Genomic DNA, 22,120 nt, shown 5'->3' with positions numbered 1-22,120 from the left:
GGTCAGGAGATTGAGACCATCCTGGCTAACACGGTGAAACCCTGTCTCTACTAAAAATACAAAAAAAAAAAAAAAAAAAAATTAGCCGGGAGTGGTGGCGGACGCCTGTAGTCCCAGCTACTCAAGAGGCTGAGGCAGGAGAATGGCGTGCACCCAGGAGGCAGAGCTTGCAGTGAGTCGAGATTGCACCACTGCACTCCAGCCTGGGTGACAGAGCGAGACTTCGTCTCAAAAAAAAAAAAAAAAAAAAAATAGGATTTTCATGGCTGGGCATGGTGGCTCATGCCTGTAATCCTAGCACTTTGGGAAGCCGAGGCAGGTGGATCACTTGAGATCAGGAGTTCAAGACCAGCCTGGCTAATATGGTGAAGCCCCATCTCTACTAAAAATACAAAATTAGCCAGAAATCACTTGAACCCGGGGCAGAGGTTGCAGTGAGCTGAGATCATGCCACTGCACTCCAGCCTGGGCAACAGAGCGAGACTCCGTCTCAGAAAACAAACAAACAACCCAACAACAATAACAACAAAGACAAGAGTAGGCTTCTTAATTGAGCACAGGAGTTGGAGACCAGTCTGGGCAACACAGTGAGCCTTTGTCTGTACAAAAATTTAAAAATTAGCCAGGCATGGTGCCACATGCCTGTAGTCCCAGCTACTTGGGAGGATGAGGCAGGAGGATCACTTGAGCCCACGAAGTTGAAGCTACAGTGAGTTGTGTTCTTGCCACTGCACTCCAACTTCGGCAACAGAGTGAGACCCTATCTACAAAAAAAAAAAAAAAAAAGGACTCTCTTTGCAGGACTGTATGAAGATTTCTAAGAAAATGCACGTGGCCAGGCACAATGGCTCACACCTGTAATCCCAGCACTTTGGGAGGCCAAGACGGGTGAATCACGAGGTCAAGAGATTGAGACCATCCTGGCCGACATGGTGAAACCCAATCTGTACTAAAAATACAAAAATTAGCTGGGCGTGGTGGCAGGCGCCTGTAGTCCCAGCTACTTGGGAGGCTGAGGCAGGAGAATTGCTTGAACCCGGGAGGCAGAGGTTGCAGTGAGCCAAGACTGCGCCACAGCACTCCAGCCTGGTGATAGAGCAAGACCTCATCTAAAAAGCAAAAAAAGAAAGAGAGAGAGAGAGAGAAAGAAAGAGAGAGAGAAAGAAAGAAAGAAAAAGAGAGAGAGAAAGAAAGAAAGAAAGAAGAAAGAAAGAAAGAAAGAAAGAAAGAAAGAAAGAAAGAAAGAAAGAAAAAGAAAGAGAGCACGTAAAGTATGTCTAGTACACAAGCCTACAATAATAGCCAGTATTAATGGTATTACTTCTCTTACTGACATTCTATAGAGGGCATTCCTCTCCTGGGGTCTCCTCCTCTTCTCAGCCATCTTCAGCCCTTCCTCTGCCCTTGCTGAGTGGTGCTTCTCCAGGTAAGACAACCCCATGGTAGTTAAGAGGGCTAAGCTGGCCTGGGTTCCAGTTCCAGCTTTTAGGCAAGTTATTTGACCTTTCTGTGCCTCCGTTTCTGGTTTCCTCATCTATAAAATGAGGATACTAATGATAGAGTATGTCTTATATATATTTTTTTGAGACGGAGTCTCACTCTGTTGCCCAGGCTGGAGTGCAGTGGCATGATCTCGGCTCACTGCAAGCTCTGCCTCCCGTGTTTATGCCATTCTCCTGCCTCAGCCTCCTGAGTAGCTGGGACTACAGGCATGCCGCCATGCCCGGCTAATTTTTGTATCTTTTTTTAGTAGAGATAGGGTTTCACCATGTTGGCCAGGCTGGTCTGGAACTCCTGACCTCGTGATCCACCCACCTCGGCCTCCCAAAGTGCTGGGATTACAGGCATGAGCCATTGCTCTCAGCCAGAGTATGTCTTATATTCTTAAAGAGAGAGAATGTACCACATACAATTCTTGTGATGATTCGATAAAATGATCCATGTAAGGGCTTAGCAAAGTGCCTGGAGCACAGACAACACTTAAGTGTTTGCTGATATTATCAATTTTATTGTGTTACCCAAGGCACAAGGCCTCAGGTCGCCACTGCTCCCCTTCTACCCTAAAGGCCCTGGGACAGGCTCTGCTAGGTTCCTCAGAGGGGTCTCCAAGAATAGAGCCTTCATCTGGATCCTCTTGTCTACACACCCAGAGGTCTACTACCCTGCCCTCCCTCTCTTTCCTGTGGAAAGCACCAGAGGCAGCAGTGCCCCACTGGGTTGACTGGTGGTTGAGAGTGTGGGGCTGAGCTCCCCTTCCTCACTAGTTTTGGGACTCATGACAAAATTTGGGCTGCAAAGAGCTGTTTTTTCCCAAGGTCCAGCCTGGACAGGTGAGAGTCAGCTCAGAGTCTGGGAGGGGTGTGCAGGGGAGGGGGGAGGCAAACTGACTCGAGAAGACGGAAAGTCTTCAGGGCTCAGTTCCCCAACCAGCTTGCACTGCCCTCACCCCATGAAGCTAGTACAAACCCTCCCCACTTCTCTGCCCATTTTCCTTCCCCCTTACCACGTCCTCCAGCCTTTTCCAGGCAGCAGCTAGTGAAGTTCCAGTGTGGGATCATTTTCCAAAGAGAATTAATGAGGGTGATTGACAGCCGAGGGTGGAAGCCAGGCTGGAGGAGGTGCGCGATGCACTATCCCCTCCGTAAACCGCTGAGAGTGGGTCCAGGACCCTCCTCTCGGCCAACCACTCCCGCCCCGCCCCCATAGCTGAGCAAGGTGAGGGGGAGGTTTAGGGGAGAGACGGTGGAGTGAGAGTGGGACTGAGTTACCTTTCACCTTACCTCTGCCTACCCTCCCCCTACACCAGGCCTGGGGACCCAAGAGCCCAACACAGGGGTACACAGAGGGAAAGCCTGAGTTTGAGGTTTTTTGTAGTTGTGATTATTTTTCTTACATTGAAGGGAAGAGGTGTGGGTATGTCTGTGCGCCCATGCAGCCACTCCACTCTCCTCCCCAAGGCAATATTTCCCTCGTTCTCCCAGGCCCAAACCAACAGAGGTAAGGCTGTCTCTTCCCAGGCTGAGCTGCCCTGATCAGGATTCAGAGACCAGACCTTTTGTTATGAAAGAAAAGCAGTCTGGACTTCCAAAGGGTCTGGTTCGGGTGGGGTCACTGGTCAAAAAGTTAAACCAATAACCCCACCCTTGTAGACCCTCCATCAACTCCAGGGGGTCCAGAGGGCAGGTGTGAGTGTGTGTGTGTGTGTGTGTGTGTTCGGGGGGTGGTTGTGTATGTACGTGTGGTGGCCGTGTGCTGTGTTTGTTGTGTATATGTGATGTGGCTGTGTGGTTGCCTATGGAGCATATGCTGAGGCTATTGGGTTGCAGAAGTATACGTCTGCGCATCTGTGCATCTATGTGTTTATGGTGTTTGTGTTGTGTGTGTCTGTGTGTGTGTGCGCGCGCGCTCTGTGTTGTATTGTGTGCGCCCGTGCACGCATTGTCTTCGATGTTGCCGCTAGAGGAACCTTCCAACTCCCACTACTCCCACCTCTGGCTTTCACCCTGCACCCGGCGATGAAGACGTTGGCGAAACGCCTACTTTCCATGCCTAGGTCTGGGAAGGTCTGAAGATCCCGGCGGAGCTGCCTTCGTTCGGGGCCGGGCAAATTCGTTGCAGCCGGGTTGGCCTCAGGGCCTCTCTCCGGCTCGCTGTGTTTCCCCGGGGCGCCCTGGCAGGCCAGCCGGCGGTCTGTCAGTCCAGCTCCTGGGGCGGGCGCCTCCTTTCGGTCCACCGGGTCCGGGGCTGGGACACCGAAGGAAAACTTCAGAGCTCCGGGCCACCGAGTCTGGAACTTACGCGTCCCCCAGCCCACGCGTCCCCAATCCCGGGGTATTTCCTGCTCCCGCACCCAGCGAAGTTCAGCGTCGCGTGGCTCCCCAGCGGCGCAGCCTGCCTCCAAGACACCCTCAAAACCGCCCCATTTTTTGTTAACCGTTTTTTTCTCTCTCTCTCTCTGTCTCTCTCTCTCTCCCTCTCTTCCTCCGTCCCCCTACCCCGTGTCCCAAGAATTGTTCCTAGTTTTGTTTTTAACATGTTTAGTGTGTGCATAAAACATCCCAGCTAATCTCAGATAGAAGACTTTTCCTGAGCAGAGGCTGAAATTTGCAAGTAATGCAAAGAAGACTCCGGGAGAGCTTCGCCGATGGCGGAGCGGGAGACGGGCGTGGGGAGCCACTGCAGTGCTGGGATCGAAGTGGTGCTGACCCCAAGGCCTCTCCCCTCCTCCTCCCCCGGGAGCTTCTCCAGGGTTATTTGGAAAATGAGGCGGGAACTCCAATCCCTGAGAAAGCGCTCAGGCGAGTGCTGAGGTGAGCGCAAATGGAAGCGCACGGCCGGGCTGGCTGTGGGCTCAGTAACCAGTCGGCTGCCCGGCTTGCGCCAGCACTAAATGCTCGATCAGAAAGAGAAAAAGAGGCGCAATCATTCCAAATTTCAGGAAAAGTCAAATCGGAGAGGGGGACTCAGGTTTCTTCAGACTGCAGCTTCTCCGGGCCTCGCTGAATGCGGGGACTCTATCCACAGCGCGCCGGGCAGAGCTCAGGGAGGCTGGGGCGAAGATCTGATTCCTTCCCTCCCGCCGCCAAACCGAATTATTCAGTTTATTCAACGTGAGTTACTAAGAAAGAAAAGTCCTTCCAAATAAAACTTAAAACCCACTGCGAATGACAACACTATATTAAAAGTTCGTTTTGGGGCCGGTGGGTGGGATGGAGGAGAAAGGGCACGGATAATCCCGGAAGGGCCGCGGAGTGCGGAGGACTATGGTCGCGGTCGAATCTCTGTTCCCCTGGCAGATCCTCCGAGTGCTGGCTCGGGGTTACAGACCTCGGCGTCCGGCTGCAGGGGCAGACAGAGACCTCCGCTCCTGGGGCGTGCGGTAGGCGCCCTATGGAGCCCAGAGACTGCCGAGAGCTCTGCGCACTCACCAAATGTTAGGGGTGCTCGTGATAGACCGCCAGGGAAGGGGCTGGTTCGGAGGGAATTCTCGCTACCGGGAAGGTCGGAACTCTGGGTGATCGAACAAGGAATGCATCCCACCGCCGTGGGTGCCATGCTGCGCAAGGAATTATTACCGGAGCGGTTGCGTTGGCCTTTGCCCGGCGACCCAAGAAGAGTAAGCAAACTAGCAACCACCTAGCGGATCAGGTCCAATCCCCGCGCCTCGGCCCAATCCCTAGACCCCCGCGGCGCCGTATCCCCTCCCCCCAACTCTGGACCCCGCGGTCTGCCCCCACAGCATCACCAGGGTGCTGGAGTTTTCCGAGCGGGCCCCTTGCGCTAAGCGAGAGGATCTGTGAGGGAGAGTTGGGAGAGCCACTTCTGGCTTTTGTGACGACCCCGGGGCCTGAGGTATTGGTAGTGACAGAAGAGAGTTCTCTTTTTTACTTCCTTCTTTCCATCCCTCCTCCTCTCCCCACTTCTTCTTGGTTTTCTTACGGTTTTGGATTTTAGTTTTTGCAATTTGTCATAAAGCAAATGACAAAGGCTTGGAGTTCTTAGTCCAGCTCAGTTCTTTTATCCCTTCTGGGTAAACCAGTCTCAGAGAAGGCAAATGACTAATGCAAAATATCCCAACCAGCAACTTCATGGCTGAACTGGACCAGAACCCAAGCCTCAAGGGTCTCAAGCCAGCCCTCCCTCTTTAAAATTTTTTTGTAAAATATGGAATGCTTCATAAATTTGCATGTCATCCTGGTGCAAGGGCCATGCTAATCGTCTCTGTATTGGGTCAACTTTTTTTCCTAAGCAAGCATCCTCTCTCCCCTGTGATCCAATACGAGATTACTGTGCTTCCCAGCCCACATCCTCACCATGTCCACCTTTCCTGGTTGGTGAGATGAGACTCCTATTGGAGAGGATCCCTCCCTGGGGAGCCTGCTTCTGAGGAGACCCCAGGTTATCCCAAGCAGGTGCCCCACCCCTACACGCTCTGGAATATGACAGAAGAGAGCCTTGAAGAAACAGGTGATGATGGAAGGAGATGTTTCCTCATTTGTAAAATGGGGATAATAGTGCCTGGGGTTTGAGCGTGTGTGTGTCTGTGTGTGTGTGTGTTTGTGTGTGTGTGTAGATGCACAGGACTTGGATGTTATGAGTGCTTGATAAATTCTAAAGGGCTGCAGAGTATGTCCTGCTGCTGCATAGGGGTGAAGATCCTCTGAGTTCAGAGAAGCCCTGAGAGCTTAGAACTTAAGACAAGTATGTACTGGGGATCTCCTGGCTTTGGAGGATGCCCAAAGCCAAATGTGGCAGAACCCTGCCAGAAAACCCATGCCTGCCCTTCTTTCCTAGGTCTGACAAGAAAGGATTCTGTGCACATGGTTCTAAAAGGGAATGTCTTTCCACTTACCCTGTCAATTCCAGCTCAAAAGCACTTCCTTTGGGAAACCCTCCCTCACAGCCAACCCCACCCAAAAAACATTCTCTTCCTTTGATGCACACCTTTGATGCCATCCCTGGAAACTCTCCTCAGCACTGCTGTAAGGCTGCCTCCATCCCTGTAGAGGAAAATGGTGATGGTCGAATGAAAGGTTTAGAAGGATATATATCCTCACAGGTTCGCAGCTCCAGCTCTAAGGAGGTGGTGGCATGGCTAGAATTAAGGAAGAAAGGGAGAAAGGTAGTCCCACATAGAATAAGCATTTATCTACTGAGCAAAGCCTCCACACCCTGTTGGACAAAAGGGGAGTGGGTTCTCCAGCTGCCCAGAGGAGGAAGATCCCCTGCAAGAGCCCCTTCTTCCTGGCTCCAAGGCTTTGAGGTGAAGAGCTCCAAGCCAGGGGCTAGAGTCCCTCCTTGGAAAAACTCACCTCTATCTATTCCACTGGGGAGTCTAGTTTGAAATAGATTTGCTCTTCCTCCTTGCAGGACACCTGACTGAGCTTCAACCACTCCTGCATACCCGTTTGATTGATTTTGTCTCTCTAAGGAGGCCTGGGCTCAGCCATTCCCCAGCCAGTGTTTTCTCCTATTCTTCCAGGCTGCTGCCTCCTCCTCCTCATCCTCCTCCTTCTCATCCTCCTCCTTCTTTTTTCAACATAGAGTCTCACTCTGTCAGTCAGGCTGGAGTGAAGTGGCACGATCTTGACTCACTGCTGCCTTGACCTCCAGGGCTCAAGTGATCCTCCTGCCTCAGTCTCCTGAGTAGCTGGAACTACAGGCATACACCACCATGACCAGCTAATTTTTGTACTTTTTGTAGAGTTGAGTCTCCCTATGTTGCCCAGGCTGATCTCGAACTCCTGAGCTCAACCGATCTGCCTGCCTGGGCCTCCCTAAATGCTGGGATTACCGGCCTGAGCCGCCTTGCCTGATCTCTCTTTTTCTTATCACCATCCTCTTCCATCTCCCAATTCTACGAGGGCTACCTTCACTCTGAACGCTAACAATGAAAGCATGTGTGTGTGTACAAACATGAATTTGCCTGCCAAGTTGCATAAAGTGGGAACAGGTGTTTGGGTATGCTGGGGAATTTGTGAAGACTGGCAGTTTAGGGATGGAACGGTCTCTCCCCTAACATAAGGCATCTTAGATATGTGTGGACAGGTATTTCTCATAGGGTAGGAACACAAGTATACATTTTATATGCTTGGATCTTCTGTATTTTCGAGTATGTACACCAGTGATTTGACTTGTATACTCATGAATCTATGTAAGAGACAAGTACTAGATAGAGTTTTTATTCATGGATAGTGCTAATTCATCTTTAGGTATGTAGATGTATACACATCACAGCCTAAACTGTTTGCAGATTTATAAATGAACCTCTCTTTTTATAGAGGAATGCCAGTGTGAACATCAGTGTAGGCACCTCCATGTTGGTATATGTGAGTATATATGTTGCATTTGAATGGAGTCCCTGTGTAGTTGTGTACACGTGTCAATAAATGCTTGTATACGTGGACACGTGTCCATCGAGGCCATGGATACTAATGTTTAAAAGCAAGTCCCGAACACAGCCTGGAAAATGCGCCAGGGAGACTGGCCTGCAGTATTTCCTGTGCCCGCCCAGGAGCCATCCAACTGGACTCATCTCCCACTCCCAGATTTCGTCCGAGTTCAAGCAACACTTCAGCACCCTGCGGCGCCAGGAAAGGCGGGGCACCGCACAGGCTAACGCCCAGAGGGCGGATCCCTTCTTCAGCTTCGGGGGCCTGCAAGGAGCTGCGGTGTCGCAACCAAACCCGGGCCCCTGCCGGAAGCGGAAGCCAGCAAGCAGGGCGGTGGGGTGCAGCGGCGGCGGTCTCGGCGTGCCAGGCCCAGGGCGCCCCGCGGGGGCGTGCGCGCCACACGCGTGCGGGGCAGGCTGGGCGCCGGGCGGCACCCTCCCAGCCCCGGCGTCTATTTACCAACAAACTGCCGGCGCTCAGCAGCAGCGCATTCCGACGCGCTGACTAAGCGGCTGGCGCTGGCGGTCTGCACTTGACTCCCCTGCAGGTCCACGGCGGCTGGACCAGAATCGACGTGCAGACCCCCGAAATAGGGAGTCTGCAAATGCAGATCCCTGCGTCTCCGCAGCCCCAGGGCCTCTGCCCACCACTCAGCTCCCTGTCCCTTGGGCATCCAGGCTGGCCACCTCTCTAGAATTTCTGCCATTATAACCGAGGTTCCTGGACTGCACCAATCGCTCTGCAACCCCAGCACCTCTCGGAGGAGACCCCGAGATAGACCGGCCTGGAGCGTGCTCACCGTCCCCCTCCCATTTCCCACTTCTCTACAGCGGGCTGTCCCGAGGGGCGGGGCCCGGCTCCAAGTCTCCGTGAGGTCACCGCGGGCGGTAGCCAATCCGGGACATCTAAGAGGGCGGGGCCCCCGTCGGGTCCCGAGAACCGAACCCGATGGAGAGGAGGGGGCCCCCATGGATTTGGGGGGAGGGGAAAGTCATGGGGGGCACCCCCCCGGAACCCCTTTCCCAGGCGCGCGTTCTCCTCTGAAAGAGGCTCAGAGAGACACTTTCTCCGGGATCTTAAGTGTGGGGGCTGCTGGCTGGGGGGCCCGTCCGGCCCAACGCCGGAGGCTTGGAAAAGAGGGTTGGCAGCGGCAGCGGACTACGTGCCGGGTCATGGCCCTTCTGCCCGGGCCCTGGCCACAATGACCTCTTTGCCCTGCCCCCTCCCCGGCCGGGACGCCTCCAAAGCTGTCTTCCCAGACCTCGCCCCCGTCCCGTCGGTAGCGGCTGCCTACCCGCTTGGCCTGTCCCCTACAACCGCAGCCTCCCCCAATTTGTCCTACTCCAGGCCGTATGGCCACCTCCTGTCTTACCCCTACACCGAGCCAGCGAACCCCGGAGACTCCTACCTGTCCTGCCAGCAACCCGCGGCGCTCTCTCAGCCTCTCTGCGGACCCGCAGAGCACCCTCAGGAACTCGAGACAGGTAAGTTGGGCCGTGGCGGCTCTTCCCACCTCTGGGGTTCGGCTCCTGTGCGCACCTAAACTTCTCCCTCGCCTGGTTGGACGCAGCTAGCGGGATTCAAACCTTCCTTGGATTCCCTGGGATGTGGGGGTGGGGGGAGGGCGAAGGGATGGGGCGGGAAACAGGGGGGAGGGGCGGGGGAGAGTTGCTCTAGGTCTCCTTTCAAAACCGACCTGGTTTCGATTTGCAGTTGTTTAAAGACAGGCGAGAGGGCTCCCCCCCACCCCCCACCTGGAGCAGCGGGGCTGTGTGTACCTACCAGTAACGGAAAACTGAAGCAATCCAGATGTGGGGATGGGGGCCTAGCCTCTTCGTCAGAATCCTCCCGCCCCCATCCTGTACTCCCTTCCTGCCCCATGTCGCCCCTTTCTGCGTTAGTCTTGTCTCAGAAAGCAGTGATCGAGCCAAACACTGAAAAACAAATCAAGTCCTGGTAGGAGGGCTGTAGACATCGAGGCTTATTCTGGGGTCTGTCCTCTCCCTTCCCCAGCCTTACCCGCTCTCCTCAGACCAGGCCTGCCCTTGACTGGAAGCTGGCCTGGCAGAATCTGGAAGTAGGACCCCTGCATCCATTGTTCTGAGAAGGTAGCCAAAGGCTGGTCAGAAAGTCGCTCATCTCTCCCTGACTACCTCAGCCTTCCAGCCAAAGGAGGAGGCCATCGCTGTCATCTCCACTCCTTGGCTTTGGGGTAGGTTAGGCCACAGTTCCTGTTGCCTGGAGCAACTCTGAGCTCCTGAGAAAGTGCTCACTGGAAGGCCTCAATGAGACGGAGAACCTGGCCTGTCTTTGGGATCCTGGGCCTTGCAGCTGAGCTGACATACAATGTGGGTATGGCATTGCCCACAATCCCATCCGCACTGGCTCCAGCTTAGCCTCCAGGTCCCTGGACTCTTTGCCTCCATCTAATTGCTCACCCCCTCCTCCTGCAATTGTCTTTGGCAGTCTCTTCCAAGGAGGCACATCCACTGGGTGACTTCACTGGGGTCAGCTCAGGACCAAGACATCTTCCTCCCTTCTCCTGTGGCTCTGACGTGCTCACAAACCATCAGAGCCAGAAGCGACCCTAGGATTTAGAAGCTCAACTTCTTTGACGTATAGATGGGCAAAGCATGTGGCCAGGAGCATCGATTTTAGGGAGCTTCCTCCAACCCCCCAAAATTAACTGCCTTCTATGACAGAACTATGGCTGTCTCTCCTGGGCTGCGGGGTGTGGTTGGAGTGGGCGCAGTTGCAGGGAGGAGTAGTTGTAGTTTTTCAAATGAATCCCTTTGACTGTCCTTTAGTGTATGCTAATAGGGTATGTTTGTGTGTGTTATGTGTTTGGGGACTGGGGTGGGAATACCATGACCTTGTCCTCAGGAGAATTGCTGGCAGTAGGTTTGGTGTTGTCAGTCATGTCTGAGATCTAAGGACAACAGAGTGGAGAGTTCATTTTCTTTAACGACTTTCCCCCATCCAACGAAAAACCACACACACCCAGATTTCCTTAGAATACATTTCTAGCATTTCTCTACTGGAACTGGTGGGTTTGGGCGCTCTAGAGTGGAGGGCATGTGATCGAGAGCTTGGGGTCCTCCTTTTACTTCCACTCTATGTCCACTCCTGCCTTGGGAAAAGGTTTGGCTCCAAGTGAGCGGTGCCACCACCCCGTGGAGCCGTCGGGAGCAGCGGGCCTGGAGGGAGGCCCTGGGGCTCCATGATCGCGACCCGGGCAGATCCAGTCGTGACTTGCTGGAACTGGGGTAGGGAAAGGCAGCTGTCCGGGAAGGAACTTGGAGGGGGTCTGCTGGGAGAGTTGGGGCGCGGAGGGCTATGCGAATTCAGCAACCGGGTCGGCCTCAGAGACTCTGTGTCCCCGCTCGAATTGCGCAGTCCACGCAGCCAGAGAGGCGCGGGTGGGCTCTGGGCTGCCAGCCCAGAGCTGCCAGCAGTGGGGTTGAGGCAGGGGAGGCAGGACAGGCGCGGGCGGGAGCGGAAACCCAACGGTTTTTCTGGGAATTGGTTGAGGCAGGGTCGAGGAGGGAGGATCTCAGAAGCCCGCAGCGCCCGAGGCCACGGGTGAGGGATGCGGGGGAGGTGACGGCAGCTGGTGACCGCGGCTGGCCGAGGGCGGGTACACTGACGTGTGGAGGGTGAGCCCGACTAGGGGAAGAAGGTGGGGGTACGCGGGCGGACACAAGCCGCTCTCTCTCGTCTCAGGTCGGCTGGACACTCCCGCGAGGAATGCGGCAAACGCTGCCCTAAGCCCCCGGGCATTGCGGCTGCTTCATCCGCCCTACACCCCCCATCGCCTGGGACCTCTCCAGCGTCCCCGTAGAGCCGCGCAGGTTAGGGTGGCTGGCTCGGAAGAACAGAAACCCCTCGGCCCAACCCTCCCCTGTCCCTCAGCATTCTAGGGCTGGGCTGTCCCGCCGCCGAGATTCCTGGAGAGCTAGGCGGGCCAGAGCTGACCAGATCCCCCGCGGCAGCCCCGCAGCGCGATCCAGGAGTGGCCTCGCCGGGCTGCGCTGCGCGCTCTTGGAACCCGAGTCACCTTCCCTGCCGCCAGAACCGCTCTGTGCGCGCTGCCCAACGAAGGAAGGGGCTGCCCCCCGCAGACCCAGCTTCTGGGGGTCCCTGGAAACCCAGCCGGCCACGGTGTGGCGGGGGAGAGATGGTCACTTTTCCTGCAGGGTGCGCCTGAGCAGAGGGGCAGCCCGTTACAGTAGGCGAGGCCAGGGCAAACCCGGGTTCACTATCAGCGCTGCGAGACTGGGATTCAAGGTCCTCTCAGCCGGGCCTCTCACCCGCCCCGCTGGCCGCAGCCGGAGGCTGCCACGCGGACACCATCTCAAGCCTCTGAGCATTGCTCTTGAGTTCCCTCCGCCTGCAATGTCCTTCCTCTGTCATCTCTAGGCCTCAGCTCAGCCCTGGACCTAGCCTTTCTGCCCCGCCCTACCCCAAGCTGGCGCCAGCGCCCGGGGCTGAACTCCGACCTCCCACCGCAGGCGCTGCGGTACCCTGGCTGTGGCCCTCGGCGCTTTCTTCCTAGGGTCACAGGACCCATACGAGTGCGAGCTCCCTGGGAGCAGAACTGCGCCTTGTATCACCTGGCGCGGTGAACGCGGGGGTTGAAACGCTCCACGCGGAAGGTAGAGGGCAGGGGCCAAAGGGGCGATCTTGGTGGCTGCGCTTTTTGCTATTTGCCGCCGACGGCATGCAGACGAGATGCTAATAAGCCTATGAAACTGTCCGTCCTACCCCCTCGCTCCCTCCTCAGTCCCCTGCACCGTGTTGTGCTGCCCACCAGACTCGGAGAAGCCGCGGCTGTCCCCGGAACCCTCTGAGCGGCGCCCTCAGGCCCCGGCCAAAAAGCTCCGCAAGCCGAGGACCATCTACTCCAGCCTGCAGCTGCAGCACCTAAACCAGCGTTTCCAGCACACGCAGTACCTGGCGCTGCCCGAGAGGGCCCAGCTGGCAGCGCAGCTCGGCCTCACCCAGACCCAGGTGGGGCCAGTGTCATCCTTCCCCAGCTCTCACCTTCCCTGGTTCTCTGGGAACTCATCCCCCAGCCCCAGCTGTGAATGACTGACGGATTGGTGCTGTGGCCCTGTTGTCACAGTTCTCCAGGGAATGTTCATAGCTGGCTCTTAGTAAGCCTTGGGGAGAATGTGTTGAAAGGTGTGCATGTATGTGCGGGTGGGTGGAGTGGGTCAGGAAGAGGAGGGTAGGTCAGACAGGGAGACATGGATTCTAGCTCAGAGGCAGGAACTCAGGAGGCTTCTGGGGCTGTGGGGGACTGGAGCAAATGTTCCCAGCCTAGGGAACTGCGGGTCTCCCAGGACTGCACCTACACCTGGATCCCTTTCCCTTCCTCGAAATTTTTCACACATATCTTCCTCCTGATCTTTCATTCTTTCCCCTTTTCTTCCCGAAGGTAAAGATCTGGTTTCAGAACAAACGCTCCAAGTATAAGAAGCTCCTGAAGCAGAATTCTGGGGGGCAGGAAGGGGACTTCCCTGGGAGGACCTTCTCTGTGTCTCCCTGCTCCCCACCCCTCCCCTCCCTCTGGGATCTACCCAAGGCAGGGACCCTGCCCACCAGTGGCTGTGGCAACAGCTTTGGAGCCTGGTATCAGCATCACTCCTCAGATGTCCTGGCTTCGCCTCAGATGATGTGAATCTGGGGAAGGGCAGGTCAGGCCCACAGCCTTCCTGCAAAGCCCAGGACCCAGGCAGTCCACCTGCACCCCTTCTGGGCTGGGAGGAAACCAGCTCCAGATGGGTTTTCTCTGGAGGACAAGCAGTTAGAGGAGAAAAAGGAATGGAGCAGAGCCTGTACTCCTAACCCTAACAGCTAAATCAAGGACCTCAGCCTTATGTAATCATTGTCCCCACCACTACCATGGACTGGACACCTTCCCACTAGCTGGACAAAGACTCTGGAGAGAGAGCCATTGGCTGGAGTTGAGACTGTCCCCAGAACCCTTGGTCTTGCCGCTCCCCCACTCCTTCTTCCCTCTCTCCCTTTCTCCTCCCCCTGCTTTCTTGAGAACGACTGAATCGCCACTACAGCCTGGGTGCAAAACCAGCAAGAAACATTGAGTATTTCTTTTTCTTTGTGTGCCTTTGGCCTTGCCCAATCCATTCGTGAGCAAAAGCAGAAGTGGACCACCATCAGCTCCCAGCCACCCAGGGATTTTTCCCTGGAGGTCAGCCCGTTACCGCCATAACTGATTTACCTACTTACCATACTGGGAGGTAGAAGAGATGCAGAGAAATGTGGAATTTGTGGACCTATGGGTAATTTATGCTTTCCTCCTAAAAAAAAAAAAAAAAGAAGCCCTCTTTCCCACCCCCTCCCCATCTCCCCTTTTTGAATAGATAATGGATCCAATTATCTGTATAATTCAATAGGTATTTATTGAGAGGCTCCCTTCTATTCCCCATCCCTAATCCCTAACGAACCCACAGGCACACACTTTTGGAAGCCTGGTAAAGTAACACTTGGGGGGAAATGGGGACAAACTGGCTCTCTGGATTAGTGTGGATATAGACATCCCCAAATAGGTGGGTAGGCCCATTGATTCAGCTCCTTGCAGCTGTCTCTGTTCAAAGGAACTGTGCAGATTTAGAACCAATTGGAGCTTGAGCTTCACACCACCAGCTTCCAGAGATTAAAGTTTGTACAAAACTTTGCATTCTGGCGGTGAGATGTGTTTGTTTCCTGACTTCTTGTGGGTAGGGGCTGGTCATGCATCTCGTCTGGCCCATCTGACTCTTCTACCATGGAATTACAGGTATCAGAGGCACTGGATTCTAGATTTGTCTTGGCCACTAACTAGCTCTGTGATTCTGGCTCTGGAATGTTCTAACAACGTCCACAGTTTCATATGCTCCCATGCGAACCCAGGAGATGCTCACACAGGGTCTGAGTGCTCCTCCCCAGGAGATGCTGCTCTCCTGGCCCAGTTCTGGAGGGAGCCAGGCACCTTACCAGCCCCTAGGACCCACCTTTAGCCCAGGAAGAGGCCCTGTTCACCTTGAGAGAGGGCACACCCAGGGATCCGGTCCAGTCCTACCTGGAGAAGTGTGCTGCTTGGGGGCAGGGTGGCCTCAGCTCACCTTGGGGAAGGAGGAGGGGCAGGTCTGAGAAGGAAAACACCAAAAACAACTGGAATTCTCTTCCATCCAACAAACATTTGGAGACCCTGTGCTCTGCTAGATCCTAGGGATACCATGGTGACCAAAGCAAACAAATGACCAGACATTGGTGTGGTGAGTTCCAGGCAAAGGAAAACACAGATGGCAGCATGGGTATTGTCAAGGGCCTCCAATCCAGCCTGGGCCAGAGGGGTCAGTGCTGGGTGAGAAGGGCGGGCGGCCTGGGGCGCAGCAGGACCTGACAGACTCCTGGCCACCACACCCCACTGGACTACGTAGCACCACCCCCGCTCCCACCAGGATCAGCAGGATAAGGAACGCCTTGGGAGAGGAGCTGAGGACAAGGGTGGCAGAATAATTCAGGGAATCCAGCCCAGCATGGCCTGAGGGGCTGGGGGAGGGGCCTCCAAATCCAGGCAAAAAGCTTCCAAGTTGAGCTTCCCTCTGACTGCCTAGACCTGTTTCCAGACACTGCAAACTCGGTGCCTGTCCCAGTCTGAAAAGCCCACTCAGACACTTCCAGCCAACCTCTGCGGGCCAGAGAGAAGCCCAAATTGGAGTCATGTGTAGGGCAGAGAGGTATGAAATCCCCCAGCTCCTGACGCCTACAGTCAGTTCCTCCTCAGCCCCTGTTCCTCACCCTGTGCTGGGTCAGTGACCACCCCTATTCCACAAAACACTCCCAGAGGATTCTCTTGGGGATGGCACATGGCATGGGTAGACCAAAGCCGAGATCCAGGAGTGGTGAGGAATCGGAGTGCCAGGAGTATAAATATCTTCCTCTTCCTCCAATGCCTTCCCCTGCTCCAAGCCCCAGGCTCCACTGGCTCTCTGTCACCCCAGCCCCAGTTCTCTCCTCTTGGTCTCCTCTGAGGCCACAGGCCCTCCAGGCAGCTGTTCCCGCCCACTGCAGGTTGCACACTCCTCTTTCTACAGACCCAAGATAAGATCTACCGCCCCATCTAGGAAAGCCTCCAAAGGCGAGATTAATTGGACAGCCCAACACAAGTCACATTGTTAAAACAACAGCCCAGGTTGTAAAGTTAAGTAGCACAAGGAGTGTAATTACTCTCAGCTCAGGAGCTGACAGCGTCCACCTCCCCCTCTCCGCCCCCCTCCTTCTATCCATCCTTTTCAGGGGAAATGGGAACCTCTTTTCCATTTGGGAGCTGGTCCAGTTTCCCTGAGCTCCTGGGTGGTGATGGGCCTGGAGCTCCCGGTGGAGGAGGTGCCCCGTTCCCTTCCCTCAGGCCATCAGGGTTGTAGAAGGAGAACCCCATGGTTCCTTTCCCTGAGGAAGCCCCACTGGGAAAATTGGGTCAGTAAGGGAGGGGGACCAAGACTGGGTGGTGAAGAACAGGGTCTTTAAGCTACAAAGAGTCCTGGCTCTGTCACCTTCTAGCAGTGTGACTTTTGGTGAGTTACTTAACCTTTCTCTGAGCCTTGCTTTTTCCCATCCCCCACCCCCACCCAAGATGAGAATACTAATAGGACTTGCTTTGTAGAGTGATTGTGATGACAAAATGAGATAGTGCTTGTAACATGCTTGACATGGTGCCTGGAACATAGTAAGCACTTAATAAATGGCATTTACAACTGCTGTTATTATGGGGGAAGAAGGGGAGGGGTTACAGCGAGGGAGAATTCTTACTGCCATCCATTCACCTTCTGCCCCTGGGAGAACTGCCTCCTAAGGGGGCGGAGGAGGAATGAGGCTGGAGAGCTCAAAACATCGCTGGTCACCACCATCCGAGAGCTGGATACAGGCAAGGTCCCAAATGCAGAAGACGCAGCACAGTGCATCTGAAGTCAGCTGAAACTGGAAGATGGGAAAGTGTGTTCAGAGAACGTCCAGGGCACTACAAGGGTCTCAGCTACAGGAAAGCTGACTCGGGCTTCCCCACCTTTCGGGGTCACTCACCTTCCCTCTCCCCATATACTATTTTAAGTCATGCCTCCATGTTTTCCCCCAACAAAATGAGATTTAATTAATTCAATTAAAGCAATTTTGGGAGCAGCTCCTGAAGGCTTTCAATGTGAGATAATTACAAGTAATTTGCTGCTGTGAAGAGGAAAAGGGCATATGGGGTCTGAGGGGAAGGGAGGTAGCCCCCTCCTCACCAAATACACACAGATCTTGAGGGATTCCACACTGCAATCTTAACTGCCCTCCCATTGGCCAAATTACTTGCAGGTGGGAAGAGGGAGAATGTGGTGGTGATGGTTGAGGGGGAAGACACCCAGTGACAGGCCGCCCCTCCTCCACTCCCAAATCTGAGATGGGGGTGGGGAGCTGGTTGTTCCCCGACAAAATGTCTGCAACGCCATAGCAGCTGATTACTCAGCTCCAAACCTCATTTGAGTTTGGATGCCTGGACTTGCCACTGGGATTGTATCCAGAGAGTCAATGGAATGTTATCCCAGTAGCTGAGGCCTGTGTAGATGGGGGCCTTGGAGATCAAGGACCTCCCCAGAATTTATAAGGGATGTGAGTAGAGAAAGGAAAAGTCTGAGAAGGTGGACAGTGATTTCCTGCTTCCACCAAGGAGCTGACAGGACACTCATTTCTCTCCTCCCCTGCTCGAAGTCTGTCTAGTTTCTGCCTGGTGTCTAATCTCAATTCCTCCCATTATAGTGATGGCAAAGCTCCTCTCAGTTGAATGCACAGAGGCTTCCTCCTTCCAAAAGGCATCCTACAGGTGTTTCCCATCCCCTCTGCCCCTGGGATAACTCTTTCCTTCCCAGGCCTCGCTTGGCCAGGAGGAGGCAGGAGGCGGACGTGATGGAGCTGAGAGGTAGACGCTGGGAGGCAGGGGGTTAAAATGAGGTGTGGGGATGGACTTCAGGCCTCTGCAAAGACCCTTTCAAGCCCTCCCATGAAGGAGCTGGCTTTCAAGATTCTAGGGTTCCTCTTGTCCTGGGAGCCCCATTCCAGGAGGTGAGTAATGTTTTAACAATGATGGTTGAAAAGAAAAGGTCAGCCGGGTGCGGTGGCTCACGCCTGTAATCCCAGCACTTTGGGAGGCTGAGGCGGACGGATCACCTGAGGTCAGGAGTTCGAGACCAGCTTGACCAATATGGTGAAACCCCGTCTCTACTAAAAATACAAAAATTCGCCAGGCGTGGTGGCAGGCGCCTGTAGTCCCAGCTACTGGGGAGGCTGAGACAGGAGAATTGCTTGAACCCGGGAGGCGGAGGTTGCAGTGAGCCAAGATTGTACCACTGCACTCCAGCCTGGGTAATAGAGCAAGACTGCGTCTCAAAAAAAAAAAAAAAAGAAAAGAAAAGGTCACCGACCCCAAAGTGTTTCTCTTTCATATCTCCCCCTCTCATTTCAAGGTGGGGTAAAGAGGAAGAGTTCCCTCAGCTCTCGTTTCTCCTCACCTCACCCCACCCCACCTCGTGCCCCTGCCCCTTCTCTGGGCAGCATGGCTGTTGGACCTGGGGAGCCGGGAGAAATTCTATCAGTGAGTCCTTGGGTGACTGCTGTCTCTCCTTCCAAGATGAAAACACTTTGAGAGAGACAAGCGGCCTCCTCACCATGCCTCTGCTTCGCCATTTCCTGGCCTGTGCAGATTGCTTAAAAAGGGGGAATAGGGCCGGACGCGGTGGCTCATGCCTGTAATCCCAGCACTTCGGGAGGCGGAGGTGGGCGGATCATGAGGTCAAGAGCTGGAGACCATCCTGGTCAACATGGTGAAACCCCGTCTCTACAAAAATACAAAAATTAGCCAGGCATGGTGGCGGGCACCTGTAGTCCCAGCTACTCAGGAGACTAAGGCAGGAGAATCACTTGAACCTGGAAGGCAGAGGTTACAGTGAGCCGAGATTGTGCCACTGCACTCCAGCCTGGTGACAAAGCCAGACTCCGTCTCAAAAAACAAACAAACAAACAAACAAAAAAAAAAAAATTGGTGGTGGGGGTGGAAATAAAAGGCCCTTCTACTCCTAACCTCAGAATACAAAGGCCCCAGAGAAATGCTTGGAGACAAGCAGGCCCAGGGAGCTAGGCACACAGACACCGCATGTGCACACGTGAACCCACAGAAGATACGCACACAGGCAGGCGGACATACACAATGGGGCGCAGGCAGTGGGCAGAGCCACACGTAGACACATGTGTACATGAAGCATTCCCATGGTTGTACATGGACATACACAGAGAGATGCCCTCGCAGCTTATATACTCACAGAAGCACAGCACAGTGATGCACCAAAAGGGAGATGCCTGGCAACTTGACCGTAGGCAGAAACAGACATGCATGCCCAGAAATATACAGACTAGCTTCCTTGTGTGCAAGCACATGTGTGTAGGCGGGGGGGGCAGTCTCTTTTTCTCTGTCTCTTCTTCTCCTGCCCCCTTCCCTTTCTCTCTCCCTTTCCCAGCTCTCCATCTATTTTCTGGGAACATTTCTCTGGTGAGTGGTTGAGGAGAGCCGCTGAACAGCCACAGAAACCCGATAATTTTATTCTGACTTGATTGTTTGTGTTCCCTGAAGCTTTGCCTACTTCTTTTCCTAAGCTCTAGCAAGAAGAGCTTCTGTCCCCAGCCCTTCCTGGTACAACTCCTGGCTCCCAGACATGTCCGTGGAGTCCAGCTCTGCCACAGGAACTCAGAGGCTATTTAAGGGGGCTTAAGTGGCCTTTCCTTCAGAAGTCTCCACTGATCCCTCTGCCCCCCTTCCCGACATTGACTCCAATCCAGGGAAGCAGGAGGGGGCTTGGGATCACAGAGTGGTGAGGCAGGCATAGCTCTGCGAACCAAAGATCTGTATCTGATACTACTTGCTGTGTGACCTTGGGCAAGTTACATACCCTCTCTGAAACTCAGATAATTTCTCTCGCTAAGTTCTGGGTGCAGGGACCAGAGTGGGCTAATGTGCGTCTACCACCACTTTCCACTCTAGTCTGGGGCTTTGTAAGGCAGACCCTGTCTCTACCATCAGACTAAGCTCCCCTGTGCCTCAGATGGGATGCATCCTACAGCTGGCTCTTCCCAGCCCCCCAGTTGGATGATGCTGAGGTACTCAGCCCCACTGGCACCCTAGAGGGCATGTCTGGCCAACTCAGGAAGGGGAAAGGAGTCGGCCCCGAGCTTCCTCTAAACATCAAGCTTTCTGATTCAGTGTCTCACAGTGCCAGGCCTTCAGCCTCTCTGGCCCAAAAATGGAGAGATGACTTCATTTCCAGGGGAGGGTGCCACTATCTGTGGAGGGCATGTGGAAGAGATTCCTCTCAGCTCTGTATGAACCATTCCTTTCAGAGTTTAGTTGCTTGGGGTTAAGCCTAAGGAAGATCATTTTGCCACCGCATGAGACTTCACTCAGGTCTGTGGCCCCCACTCTCTCACCCTCCCCACCTCCAGCTGATGTAACATAGAGGCCACTTCATGAGGTTGGAGCACTCATCTGGATTATCCCACTTCGATCAGACGTTCCCTGGGCATCTCCTCCACCTACAAGCCCACCCCGTGATTATCTTCTCTGTCCTGGTTTGCACCTTAACCTGACCCATTAAGACTTGTACTCCTTCTTCAGACTGGGAGTTGCCAGAGAGCGCTGCATGGGCCTCCCCTCTCGGACTGGGGACTCCTGGGCGCCCTGGCTTCTCCCTCTGCCTGCTCACCCCTCCCTCAACCCTGATGCTCCCACTGTCTTTGGGGTGGAGAGGCTCAGCACATGGGGTTGGGTAGAGGCCTAAGAGGGGATGGGACCACATGGCACTTGCCAGGCCACGCCCTTCCCACTGCCCGCCTTGCCTGCCAGAGAGCCACGAGACCACTCCTCTCAGGCTGGACCCAGGAGCTGCTTTCTCTGTCTCTGCAAGCTGGGGCCTGCTGCAAACTCCTCCTCCCAGCCCTGGAGCCGCCGGGAATTCTTTGCTCCAACAGATCCTGGGGGAAACCAGACTGCAGGAGGCTCCTGACATGCCTGTGCCCAGCTCCTGTCACATTCCCCAAGCCCAGGGGGATCAGCTGGATCCACCAATGCAGGCTTCTTCCACCTCTTGTGACCCAGGTCTTTGCCTTACCTCTTCAAATCCTCCTACCTGCCTTTCTAAACCTTGAATTCTGTCTTGGGACTCATCTCTGACTTTGGATCCCTCCCACTCCCAGCCCCTTGGCAGCCCTATCCGAGCAATAATTGTTATCCCCCTAGCTCCCTTGGAATAAGATTTACCTCCTCCTCCATAGAGCCTTTATAAGGTCTTCATGGATTTGCACTCTGAGATGCAGGCACTCAGTCGAGAGGCCTTCGGCAAGTCACTTCACATCTCTGGGTCTTTATTTCTTCACCTATGCAGTAGGGCCAATGATCAAATGATGCCTCCAAAGGTCATGGAGACAACGAGAGTACACCCCTAGTATGTTGTGAAAAATACCAGGTATGCTAGGACATATGGTGGCTTATTCCTTCACCCTGGCTAGACCAAGTTGTTGCTAGAAGTGTCTCTCTTTCCATCCCCCTAACTTCTTCTCTGACCCACCAGTTCACCATATAATGGAGAATAGTATAGTTCTACCCCCAGGAACACAAAATAACAAAGAGCCAGATTCCTGATTCAAGTCCAACTCCATGACCTTGGGCAAGTTTCTTAACCTCTCTGTACTGCACCTTTCTTACCTGGAAAATGAAGATGAGAGCCTGTGCTTCATAGAGTTTTTTGTGGGAACTATACGAGTTGAAACCCAAAAGTCAGCCAGGCATGGTGGCTCACATCTGTAACCCCAGCACTTTGGGAGGCCGAGGCAGGCAGATCACTTGAGGTCAGGAATTCAAGACCAGCCTGGCCAACATGGTGAAACCCCATCTCTACTAAAAATACAAAAAAATTGGCCGGGCGTGGTGGTGCATGCCTGTAATCCAAGCTACTCGGGTTGCTCAGGCAGGAGAATCGCTTGAACCCAAGAGGCAGAGGTTGCAGGGAGCCGAGATCACACCACTGCACTCCAGCCTGGGTGACAGAGCAAGACTACATCTCAAAAAAAAAAAAAAGTCACAATAATACAGTAAGCATTCAGCAAGGATTCATAATTATTAGTATCTCTGACTGACAAGCAAG

At 54.3% G+C, this 22,120-nt stretch overlaps 1 protein-coding gene and 1 non-coding gene across 2 annotated transcripts; one reads left to right on the top strand and one right to left on the bottom strand.

Moving 5' to 3' along the window:
• Nucleotides 1-5,658: 5,658 nt before the first annotated feature.
• On the bottom strand, nt 5,659-5,760 carry LOC129470806 (U6 spliceosomal RNA). Its single transcript, XR_008653334.1, has one exon. It is a non-coding gene; the product is annotated as a U6 spliceosomal RNA (small nuclear RNA).
• A 2,530-nt stretch (nt 5,761-8,290) lies between these two features.
• DLX4 (distal-less homeobox 4) lies at nt 8,291-14,592 on the top strand. The gene is made up of 3 exons (XM_055257765.2): nt 8,291-9,376; nt 12,706-12,902; nt 13,333-14,592. Exons 1-3 carry the CDS (start codon nt 9,094-9,096, stop codon nt 13,573-13,575), a joined length of 723 nt encoding a protein of 240 aa, XP_055113740.1. The 5' UTR covers nt 8,291-9,093; the 3' UTR covers nt 13,576-14,592.
• Nucleotides 14,593-22,120: the final 7,528 nt, after the last annotated feature.

The sequence above is a fragment of the Symphalangus syndactylus genome, chromosome 20 (assembly GCF_028878055.3).
Source record: "Symphalangus syndactylus isolate Jambi chromosome 20, NHGRI_mSymSyn1-v2.1_pri, whole genome shotgun sequence".
Classification (NCBI taxonomy): domain Eukaryota; kingdom Metazoa; phylum Chordata; class Mammalia; order Primates; family Hylobatidae; genus Symphalangus; species Symphalangus syndactylus.
Note: the sequence above shows the minus strand (reverse complement) of the source record. Positions and strands in the feature narration are given on the sequence as shown.